Source organism: Phalaenopsis equestris, unplaced genomic scaffold (assembly GCF_001263595.1).
Source record: "Phalaenopsis equestris unplaced genomic scaffold, ASM126359v1 Scaffold000276, whole genome shotgun sequence".
NCBI lineage: Eukaryota > Viridiplantae > Streptophyta > Magnoliopsida > Asparagales > Orchidaceae > Phalaenopsis > Phalaenopsis equestris.
In genome coordinates this window covers 1478107-1490557 of record NW_018164718.1, presented here as the reverse complement: position 1 = coordinate 1490557, position 12451 = coordinate 1478107, and the positions used below count along the sequence as shown (strand labels likewise).

General features: G+C 34.6%; 1 protein-coding gene across 2 annotated transcripts in view; it reads right to left on the bottom strand.

Moving 5' to 3' along the window:
* Positions 1–5746: 5746 nt before the first annotated feature.
* Positions 5747–12451, bottom strand: part of LOC110024804 (probable inactive ATP-dependent zinc metalloprotease FTSHI 5, chloroplastic) — a 120220-nt gene continuing 113515 nt past the window's right edge. Inside the window, exons 19-20 of one of the 2 annotated variants that reach the window (XR_002294041.1) lie at positions 10951–11113; positions 5747–5979 (exon numbers count right to left, since the gene is read on the bottom strand). Coding sequence is in view for 1 of the 2 variants with exons in the window: in XM_020724962.1 (XP_020580621.1) it covers positions 11045–11113 (69 nt within the window). In the remaining variant the exon portion in view is untranslated. The remainder of the gene's footprint in view (positions 5980–10950; positions 11114–12451) is intronic. The other variant, XM_020724962.1, reaches the window with a different exon arrangement.

The following is a 12451-nucleotide window of genomic DNA, read 5'->3' as shown; positions in this document are numbered from 1 at the left end:
ACCTCCTTATATGCATGAAAAGTTGTATTATATATATATATATATATATATATATAGAAGTTTAGGTGTGTTTTTGTATAATTAGGTGGTATGAATATAAGTCTTTCAAAGAATTAAGTTTTGAGTGCCAAAGTTCTTAAAAATTATTCCAACGGTGTCTGATCTCTACCGTTGATTACAGTATTTTATTTTTTTTTAAATTTAAATGGGACCCACCAAAATACGTCTTCGTTGTGATCGACGGTGGAGAACGGACAGCGCATGCTCGAAACTTATTTTGTTGCATAAGAAGTTAAAATAAAAAAAAAACATCTTTAGAAAGACATTTTAAACTACATTGACAACATAAACAATTTGTTGTATTTCCTTATTGTGAAATTTACGTACATACCACACAATTTTGTATTTATGTATGTAAACTTTATATTTTCATATTTATATTTATAACACTTTACCGTCATTAATCCATGCACAAAAAAATTATTTTATTTTTAAAAAGTTAATGATAATGATATTTTAGATGTGATTTCAAAGACTTTAGTACTCTAAATATAAATATGAAAGTCTTATTTTAATTAAGATATGCAAACATATAAGAGCTATGTTGTATGTATTAAAATGCCACAACTTTATTTTCTTGGAAGTATTATAACAGAAAAATTATCTTTTATATTTTTAAATAGAATTATAAACTAATAAAATTATAAACTAATAGATTATGTAATAATTAACCACACAATTCTTTTCTATTTATGTGTAAACTTTATACTTTCATATTTATATTTATAGCACTTTACCGTAATTAATCCATGCACAAAAAAAATTATTTCCTTTTTAAAAAGTTAATGATGATGATAATTTAGATATGATGTCAAAAACTTTAGTACTCGAAATATAAATATGAAAGTCTTATTTTAATTAAGATATGTAAATATATAAGAGCTATGTTGTATGTATTTAAATGCCACAACTTTATTTTCTTGAAAGTATCATAAGAGAAAAATTATCTTTTATATTTTTAAATAAAATTATAAACTAATAGATTATGTAATAATTAGAAATTCAGTCAAGAGCTCCTCGTCAATTTATTTTTTATTTATAAATTAGTCTATGAAAATAATTTATTTACCCATTCCTGTGCCAGCCTTGGGGTGAATATTTCTGTGCGGACTCATGACGTAGCTCTACATGCGGCGGAGGTTATTCTTGGGTTATTTTCAGTTTATTTTTGGATTATTTTTAATAATCCCAAAATAACCCACGGTCTTTATTTTTGGGTTATTTCTGGATTATTTCGGGATTATTGAAAATAACACAGAAATAATTTAAAAATAACTCAAGAATAATCTCCGCCGCACGTAGAGCTACGTCAGCTGTCATGACAGAAAATGCGCTCCAACCTTGGACATGATCAGCACCGAGCCCTCTATGATGTTATGCATATCGAAGTGCCACCTGGCCAGATCTTCATCGTCAGATCAAAATCAACTAGAATATATATTATCAAAATCATCAAAGTAATTGTCATATATGCGTGCTAAACTAACTAATGAATTTCATTAAAATGATATATATATTTGAGGCTTCTAATTATTAATATAGAAGAATGATTTTACCGAGTAGTTATTTAAATGCTTGAAAAAAGTTGATGATGATGATGCACTTGTATATGGAATGTGCTTAAGAGTGAAACCAGGGGTTGAGTCTGGGCTTAACATAGATGAGGCCAAAGGGAACAAGGCCTGGTTTGGGGTTTATGTGTAGGTGAGTGGGTGGGGTTAGCCCACACAAAAGTGAGGTCAACAAAATAGAAACAAACTAATCATGAAAGTACTACACAAAATCCTCCCCACTTAATTGAGTTGTTGGGACATCCTCTAAATCTTTTATGTAGCTATCCCTGCTACCACCTATTTGCTACTCCCTCAAATGCAAATGTGGCCAATGTGACTCTTCTCTCTTGAGTGCAAGATGCGCTATGAATGATTTTATCGATCGATAATAGAGTGCAGTCTTATATCTTAGAACAACTTAAATATTTATTCATAGGAGCTGTCCCACTACCACTAACGTGGGTCTGAGAATCCACTCTTTATTCACTATCAAGGAGGGAACACTTACAATATTTAGCTTGGCACTGGTGCAAATATCCCTTGATAGTCTACCCCACATGACTAAATGAAACCTTTGGCTACTAATCTAACATTCAATGTCTCAATACTCTCATTTGATTTGTATTTGACATTGAACACCCATTTGCACCCAACGAATCTTTTATTTGGAGGATGCTTTGTAAAGTTTCATTTATCATTTAGACCAAGTGCTTGAATCTCCTCTTCAACCATTTTTTTTTTCATTATGAACTTTAAAGTACTTCATGAATAAACGTGAATATCTGCATACTATCAAGATTAGTTACAAAACTTTATAAGGTAATGATAATTTCCCATAAACAATATACCCCTGGATAGAATAGTTTGTGCAACTTTTTATATATTCTCCACTAGATTTCAGCTCCCTTGAAACTTCAGAGATGTGTAAATTCATAGATACTTGTAAACAATCTTGTGGTTGCATATTATTTTTGTCATGCCCAATGGGAATTCTTTCTCCTAGTGTACACATAAAGTTCCTTGTTAATCTCGAGTTGTATATCCTCAAGTGATGGAACTTAGGAGATAATAGTTAGGGGGAAGTAAAATAAGTTCTAATGATTCTAGATCAGTGTGGGTATCCATAGTGGTATCCTGAATATGATATTCACCAAGATTCTCCCCATGCATATCATATTTAGGGTAGTATGATTGTTTTTCAAAGAAAATAACATCCATGAAGTAATACTATTTTTTTTGTAATTGGAGAACACTTATATCCATTTTTACTAGAAAGTATAACCAAGGAAGATACATTAGATGGATTTTGAGTTTAGCTTTGTACGGTTTAGCTGGTGAATGTGAGCAAAAGAGAACAAAATATTTTTAGAGGAAGATTGGATGAGAAAGCGCTACTATGAGACTATATTTCCATCAAAACATTAAGAGAGGCTATGAATCCTAGGACCCTGCTTGACATTCTATTAACGAGGTAGGTGACTGTGAGCACTACATCTCCCTAGAAAAAAAATGGGACATTGTAAAAAAACGTTATAGATCTAAATACTTGGAGAAGATATATATTATTCCTTCCAGCTATCTCATTTTGTTGTGGAGTCTCGATACTAAAACTCATATGAACAATATCATTCTTTACAAAGTAGGATCCAAGGATTGAGTTGAAGTATTTTTTTGCATTGTCAATTTAAAAAAAAATTATTTTGCATTGCAACAAAGTGTAAATGATATCATAGGAGTGAAAACTTTGAGTAATTTCAAATTTCTCCTTCATGAGAAATATCCAATTGGTTCTAACTATGATTATCAATGAAGGAGACAAATCATCTCACACAATTAATGATTTTCAATTTTTTGTTCCCCAAATATCACTATGGATGATGAGAAATGATGTGAGGATTTGTATTAAGATGGAGGACATACATGCCGAGTATGTTTAGCAAATTGACAAGTTTCATACTGATAAAATTTTATTTTTCTTAATAATGAAATGATGGTATAATTTACAACATAATAAAAATTAGAATGACCTAAATGACAATGTCATAATAAAACTATACTTTCAATAAACTCGTCATCACAATGTCATAATAAAACTTGACTTTCAACAAACTCGGACACTATAATTAAGAACATGGGAAAAAAATGTTGGAGAAGACACATGCGTGTTAAGAGAATAACTTTCCTTGAGCTGATATAGACATTGCTGCAATTCAACCCGTCTCCAATGCCTAAAATTCACAAAATTTAGAATAAAATTTAGTAACAAAGTTCAAGTCATTAGTTAGCTTGCTAATGGAAAGTTAGTTGTATTATAGTTGGGTAAAATATAATACAGAAGAAAGCTGAACATTTTCACTTCTCCTTCCCCAATAATCTTGGAGTGAGAACCATCGACAAGGCTAACAAATTTGAGGTTAGTGATCACTTGGTAGTTGGTGAGAGCATGAATGTCTCCAGTCATGTGATCAAAAGAACATAAATCTATTATCCACTGTCAAAATCTTTCATTGTTAGCAAGATTGGAGGATATCATACCTTGGTGTATCAAGCTGGTAGTCGGGCTAGTAAGAAGTTTCTTCAACACATTCAATTGTTCTTTGGTGAAAGGACTATGGTCAGCCAACCCTATAGAAGAGGTATTGTAGTTTTTTCTCCATTGTCTAGGTTTCTAATATACAAGTTTTTCATGTAGTTTCTAGCATTTATCCTGTGTGCCCAAGTTTCTTGCAATGTTTATACAATAGATGTATTTTATTTGGCTTTGGATCATGGGAAGAGTTGTGTTTACAAAGAGGAGCTTCCAGAGCTAGATGAACCACACTTTCTGCCATCATGAGCTTCTTCTTGCTTTCTTCTCTTCTAACTTCAGCAAAGGCTTCTCAGGTGGTAGGGAGAGGCTTGATCCCCATGATTCTTCATCTAACCTCATCTAAGTTCTTATTAAACCAAATAAGAACTTGATTGTCTTCTTCTTCGTCACTATTATTTCATGCATCATAACATCTTGAGGACACTTCCATACATACATAGTATACATGTCTAACTATAACTAATACTTTCACAATGTTTTAAGTATCAAATAACAGTTGATTCTTCTTGACGGAGCTCATACAATTTATCTCAATCTCAAACAATTTTGCAGTATTTTCAATACTAGTTAAGTATCACGAGTTGCTTCCTAAATCTCCCGTGTTATCTTGTAAAGCAAGAAATTTTCTTCAACTTATGTGGTCATAGAATTGATCCATCAAGACATATTACCATATGATCTTGAATCTTATATGAGCCTTAGTTAGAATCAGTGAGCTCAGGAATCTGGTGAGATGTTTATATTTTTTTTTCCACAAATGTACATAAACATGAATTGAGACTATTGAAATAAGTTTAGTCATTGATTTATGATTTGTGATCAAAGTCAAGAGTTCCGAGTTGTTTGGACAAAATTGTTGTTTCTGATTCAGAACTAACCTCCGAAGTAACGCTAGACATCTTCATTCAGTACTTTGTAATAAGCCTTATGCACATTTAAGGCAAAATTTGGGAGTTGGCTGCTTCTTGTGGCATGGAAGAGTCCAACACTATGATAAGGAGCAGAGGAGGGCCTACAACCTAGCTGGAAGGATTCTGCCGACTCCAAGAAAGGTTATGGCTGCTGAACAACTGTTGGAGAGGCTCTGATGGTTATAGGAGCAAGCAAAACATGGCATGTAACCTAGCTGAAGGGATTCCAATGGCCGCAGGGATGAATCTGTTCAAATTGAGCCTATGACTCGTGCATACAAGAGAGACGAGCTAAGCAAAGATATCTTTATATGTTGTCATTCCACAATCTGTCATTTGCAAATTAATCAAATGGAAGAGAAAAGTGACCGAGAGATTGAGAGTGGCGGACATATCACTTATTGCGAGGAGTCTGCACGGGCCACTTGCAGAAGAGCCAAACTGCTCGAGTATGACAGGAGTTGCAAGAGACGAAAGAACCGCAACCCTTAAAGCCCTACTACCGTGAGATAAGAGCACAACTTAAGCATAAATGAAAGACTACCAAAGGCTTCTACTGTGAGGAATAAAAGGACAAACATTGCTATCTCTAGAGGGATCGAATTCGAGCCCCGATACATAAAAAAGGTGGAGAAACAATATCCTCTTATTCCATCATATTCAAATTACAACATTTCCTCATATTACATAGGGAATGCTTAGGGCAAATAAAATAAAGACTGTTACAACTTATCACAATAAAAGAAATACATACAATATGATAAAAAAACAGATTAAAAAAGATTACAATTGAAATAGGAAACTCCCTCAAATAGTTTTCACAAATTGATCTTGTGGGACTCATATGTCCGGCGGCATGTGTCACCTAACAGGGACAGTTTCACAAGTTACCAAAGTAGCATTTGATAATTTATGAATAAAAAACTATTCCCAATATTTTTCTGAACGAGTATGATGTATTTAAACAGATGCTTACACAGGAAATGGTAAGACATAATACAAAAGGATTAAAATTCTCAAAAAGAATTTATCACATAAAAGTGAAGTTCATTAGTAAAAGTAAAATGAATCAAACTCCGAAACAATTCTAACAAGGAATGAAAAATTCAAGAAAATAATTTCTACATGAGAGTAACAATCGGCAAAACTCCTGCGGTTGATTCATTTGCCAAATAAATTTGTAATAGAATGCTCACTATTCCCCAAAATTGACTATCAAAATGCAAGGAACCTTTTAAAATGGCACAGGAACACATCTAGTATGTGCCCATAACACGAACTAAATAGCCTCAGAGAGCCAAATTTAAAGTTGAAGATGTGCATACAAATGCCCATAATTTATATCACATGAATCCATGCACAATGCTAAATTTCTTTGGTGGCATACAAAAAAGTATCATAAATCATAAATTAAATAAAACTAAAAAAGAAGGATAAAATATAGTAAGGTAAAACCACAGTTTCAAAAATCAGAACAAACTATTCAACCATGAACCAATCCTTCGATTGGTTCTTTCCAATCTCAAAATCACTTCTACAAAAAAACCAGAATTGAACTGGTCTAAACAGGTGTTAAACCGATGAACTATTTTGGTTTTTAGCGAACCAACTTGTTATTGATCAATTTCAGCTTTTAAAATTTTCAAATGACTAGAAATAAAAGAAGTAAATTAATAATGGATGAAAAAATATGTTGTATTAAAATTTTGATTTAAAATATTATTCAAAATATCCAATATAGTAGTGAAGTGTTCAAAATTAAATTATTATATAGTGAATTGATACAAGTGTTATTATTATATCAAGATTACACAATTTAAATCATATTAACATAATTTAAAAAGTTATTACATCATTTAATTCAACCGCCGGTTGAACCATACTTCAACTATCGAACCTTGAAGTTCTCTAATATGAACCACGATGATTTTTTCACAAAAATTAAGGCGAGCAAAATATTTTTATTCACTTACACAAATAAGACAACTCAAATATATAGAGATAAGCACCTACAATTCGAGAGGTAGGCGATCTCTACCAAACCCTATACCTAAGACTCAATGCCCAATCTCATGTATCCCTAACCCTAAGCATAACAGACCCTATAATACCCTAAAATAATAACTAATAAAAAGTAAGGATCTGTTTGGAACAGTTTTCTGCCAGCTTTGCTTTTTAGGCCGTCATCACAGTTTTATCTGTTTGGAACAGTTTTCTACCAGCTTTGCTTTTTAGGCCGTCATCACAGTTTTATTTGGAGAACTGTTTTCTTATTGTTTTTTAGAAATTTTTATAATAGAAAGCTATTTTTTTTAACTTGAACTAGTAAAAGTATAGTTACTGCTAGAAAGCTGAAGTCTGACTGGTTGAAAATAAAATAAAATTATAATAACCACAGCATCTTTCAAAAAATTGTTTCCTTTGCAGCAACTTTACAACTACTTCAAATAGCTGCAGCTGCCCCAAACAGATCCCAAATTACCTATATACCTATATGTGTCGTAATAATATTTCGCTCCCAATAGGACACATTGTCCCTAAGGTGGGAAAAAAAGAAACAATTGATGGATCAAGTCTGATGGCTCTCCCTCATTAGCTAACTTGAGTTTGGCTCTCGTCGTCAGCGCTTCGTTGAAATGAGTGACGAGTCATTGACACTGCCTGAGGACTAAATCTAATCCATAGCCCGAAGCATATTTCTTTACAATGAAAAGTGGTTGAAACCATGTAATGTCAACATTGGTATACTTGCCATGCCCTTTTTTAACTTCTTAAAAGTTTGGGTCGCCGTTTTCTCCCACTAAAAAGTTATCTTTCTTCAATTCCTCCACCAATAGCCCCATAATTGAATTACAACCCTTTACGGACTTCCGTTTGTATCCTGTAAGTCACAAAAATCTTCTCAACCACTTTGAGGTCTTAGGTAGTAGCCACTCAAATATAGCTGTCACATTCGATGGATCCACCGACACTAAGATTTTGGACAAACTATGGTTACCGCGAAGCACCAACTTAATCATGTCCAACCTAATCTCCACAGAAAAGGATTTCCAATCCACCCTCGTCTCTTTGATCATCAGTGGCCACTTTATCCCAAGAATCACATCAACACTTTCAAAGTTCAAGTGAAAGAAGCCCTCCACCATGTATATGACCTGTAGTGTCAACACCAATCAAATTCTAAGACTTATATCCACCTTCCCTATCCTTAACATAACCCCAAAACTTCTCGTATCTATCAAGTTCAACCCCAACTGGCCTACAACCCAATTGGAGATAAAGTTGTGAGTGGCCCCACTATCCACCAACACCACTACAAGTTATTCTCCGATCTATCCCCTCACCTTCATGATGCAATTTGGAGTAAACCCCACCACTGAGTTGAGGGGAACCTCCACTAAATCAAGGTGTATGTGCTCCACACCCTCCACCGCTTCTTCCTCCAACTGGCTAAATCAAGGTGTATGTGCTTGTCGGCGTTTAAAAAGGGGGGGGAGTTACGTTTGGTTCACTTTCAGCCGCTTCCCCTCACAAACTATAAGGATCTGGAGTATGCAATCCTTGTATCAGTAGATTGGTGCATACTTCTTATCACATCGGAAACACAACCCCTTTGTTCTTTTGCATTACATCTCTAACTCCATGAGGCACTTGATGTTGACCACGCCTCCCTTTGAATTGACACCATCTGGGTCCATGGTGTCATAGTTGTCGAGGGACTCCTCTGAAATCCTCCCATGGTGCTGCTTCTGGTGGTATTCTCCATCTGATTCTTGTCCTCTACTATCTGGGCTAGCTCCATCGTCTCCCGCAATTCACATGTTCTCAACAGTTGGAGGGCTGCACGTAACCTTTCATGAAATTCCCTTACAATACTATTTTAGAAATCCCTCTCAGTTGTCCCGACAACAACTCAAATCTCTTCCTATACTCCATGATAATACTCTCTTGAGTCAAAGACAAATAATTGCTCGTGTAGATCTTCATCCCGAATGTCTTTGAAACTTTCTAACAAGCAATCCTTAAATTTTCTCGTGAGAGAATTAGGTAACTTGCCTCCCTCTACTGAAACCGCTAGAGTTTTTCCCTCCAAACATAATATTGCTGTCATAAGCTTCTCCTCCCCATTTAGTCTATTTATCGTGAAATACCACTCCACCCGATAAACACACCTAAGCGCGTCTTCCCTATCAAAGATCGATATCTTAACTTCATAACTCTAGCATCCCCACCCCAACTTCCTCTCCCTCTGGAGTTTCCCCTCATGTATCTAGGGTAAAATTCTCTCTTTTTACCCTTTCTTTCGATCATAGTCATACCCCATCCTGGCTTCTCTACTTCCTTCTATGTGCTCTTTCATTCCCCTTGCATAACCCCTTCTCCATGTTTCAGCCCAACACATTTTATTGAAAATCTTTAATCAAACACCGATCAGAGCCCTAGGAGGGGGTACTTGATGGTGGATGCTTTTCTCCTCATGTCCCTCTCTTCTGATCTCTTTCTCAATTTCACCAAGAATCCTCTAATCAATCCTTGGTTAAGGTTTGTAAATTGATCCGCCGGCGGGTCTTGGATTGCATATCAATAAGCCTAACTCTTCTCAGCTTTCAAAACGGTTTTCAATAGAGAAAAGCCTTTTGTTTATGGTTGAGAACCTTTCCTCTATCTCGGATTTAGGTTGTCATACTTCTTCCAATCTCTCTTCCAAAGCATTCACTTTCCTTGCTACCATCCTGCACATTGAAATCCCTTCGTTGTTGTCTTTCTAGGTATCCCGACTCGCGACTATATTGGTAGGGTGTAAGCGGAGATCTCGACCCTGGCTTCCACGATCACTAGAATCGCAAAACTAACGTCCATGATCTCGTCGTCGGCTTTCTAGCTAGTTTGCATATGTTTGTATCAGGAAGTTTGGTGGCTGCGATCCAGTTTGTATTTGCAACCTTGTCGCGATCTCGTCTTTGCTTCCTAGATAGCTCCAATCATGAATTTATCACGATAATAGGTCACGAAAAAGACCTGACTTTTTCCATTACTTGTCGTAATCTGTATCACAACTATTTCAACGAGCGAAGGATGCACGATATTAAGTGGTTTCCAACAGAAGGAAACGTGATCCGGCTTCGCACAAAAATCACGATCCCATCCTTCCCAAGGAAATTGCAGTGAAGAAGGGAAGGATCGATGCTTTGATACTAAATTTGATGCAAACTAAGACGATGTTTAGACAGTAATTATGATAAACAAAATATTTTTCTTCAGAAACACAAAACAACACAACTCAAATATATAAAAACAAACTACAATTCAAGAGGAAGGTGATCTCTTCAAGCACCTATAACTCGGGAGGTAGGCGATCTCTCCCAAAAAACCCGAAACCTAAGATTCAAAGACCACAATCTTATGCATCCCTAACCCTAAGCATAATAAACCCTATTTATACTCCACCATAATAACTAATAAAAAATTAAATTGCCTTTAGGCAGTGGCGTAAGAGTCTCCCTTCCAGTTCAATGTCTAGTTTTATTTCCAATTTTCATACCCTTGGCAAAAACAACAGTCCTACACAACTTCACAATACCTATGGAGGTCACCAATCACATGCTGCTATTTGTGACAAAACTTTCCAAATATTATTGGTTTACGAATGCAACAATGAAAACCATATTCTATATTGCATAAATTTTGCTATTAACTATCAACCTAACATCAAACCCAAAGCAAAAATTGCCTTATTCGTGACAACGCTGAAACTATAATAACTTATCACCACAAAATCTAAAAAAAAAATTAAAGAAAAAGAATAAAAAATCGTTAACCAAGAGTGAGGTTGAACCTTTCAAAGAACAATAATGAGAAAACTTAGGTAAGGACTTCTGAGAGAGCTGATGAAAAAGGAGAACTCATTATCACTCCATGACCTATCATCTTTAGGCGACATTCAAAAATGCTACAGCTGCTGCGTTGCCATTGACCTCAAGAGACCTTTCCAGAGCGATCTGCACAAAAAAATTTAATTTTCACCAGTATTTAATAACTGCCAATTATCTTTAATAATGGAAAGTCAGCTCACATTAATCCTATAAAGAACAATAAAAGTACTGAACCTAGCTTGAAAAAATAAATCGCAAAACCAACGTTTCTAAAACATTCATTTTTTAATGAAATGATCCCAGAATTTCAATATTATTATTATTATTATTATTATTATTATTATTTTGCTAACAATATAATAGTTCGACAATTTATTTAATCAAGAACAACTAGGATGGAAAGAAATAAGGCATTGCCGTATATGGGCTTCATTTCATGTTACTCGGGTATTTTAGCCAAAGCTGTTTTCTAAGCATTTATGTGTGGGCTTATGATAACCCGGTCTCGGGTATTTTAGCCAAAGCTGTTTTCTAAGCATGTATGTGTGCTGTTTTCTAAGCATGTATGTGTGGGCTTATGAGAACCCGGTCTCGGGTATTTTAGCCAAAGCTGTTTTCTAAGCATGTATGTGTGCTGTTTTCTAAGCATGTATGTGTGGGCTTATGAGAACCCGGTCTCGGGTATTTTAGCCAAAGCTGTTTTCTAAGCACGTATGTGTGGGCTTATGATAACCCGGGTATGAATCAACTCAGGTAGTGAGCATGGGTTTCTAACAATTCGAGCATAGATATCTGCTTTTGTGACAACCAAGTGCTTTTGTGAATATCCAAAGATTAAAATTTAGCTCCAATAATTTTATTTAACAGTTTAAAAATATCAAGCAAAAAAAAAAAAAGGAAAAAAAAAAAAAGAGCGAAAAAAAACAAAAAGAGCGCACATTACAAGTCTCAAAACAAGAATTTGTGAACAAAAAGGGCTCTTATTTAAAATATGCTAAATCAGCATAAAAATGATTCATTCCAATCGAGCCGCTAAAATCAAAATGATGCATTCACCCTGCATTGTTTGCCTGCAAAACACAAAAATAGAACACACATATTGCATCATTTCTCCTGCAGCATTGTAATGCTGCACTATCGTTCTATTCTCAAGCTATCCAATGTGCTTTAATACAATTCCAAATCTTTAGTCTGAACATGAATTTTACTGAATATTCTCTAGTAACAAAATTAATTTTAGCCTAAGCATGAATTTTACTGAATATTAGCTTGGAAAAAATTTAATTTGACATGTTACTATAATGTTATAAGTTCATAAGCTACTGAAAATATTTTCATGATTTTCAAAGGTATAGTAAACAGCATATTTTTTAACCTTCTTTGGAAAGGTGTAAAATAATTATTTTTACAACTCTTTGACCAGGTGTGTTCAAATGGGTAATGTACTATATAGACAAGATTTTA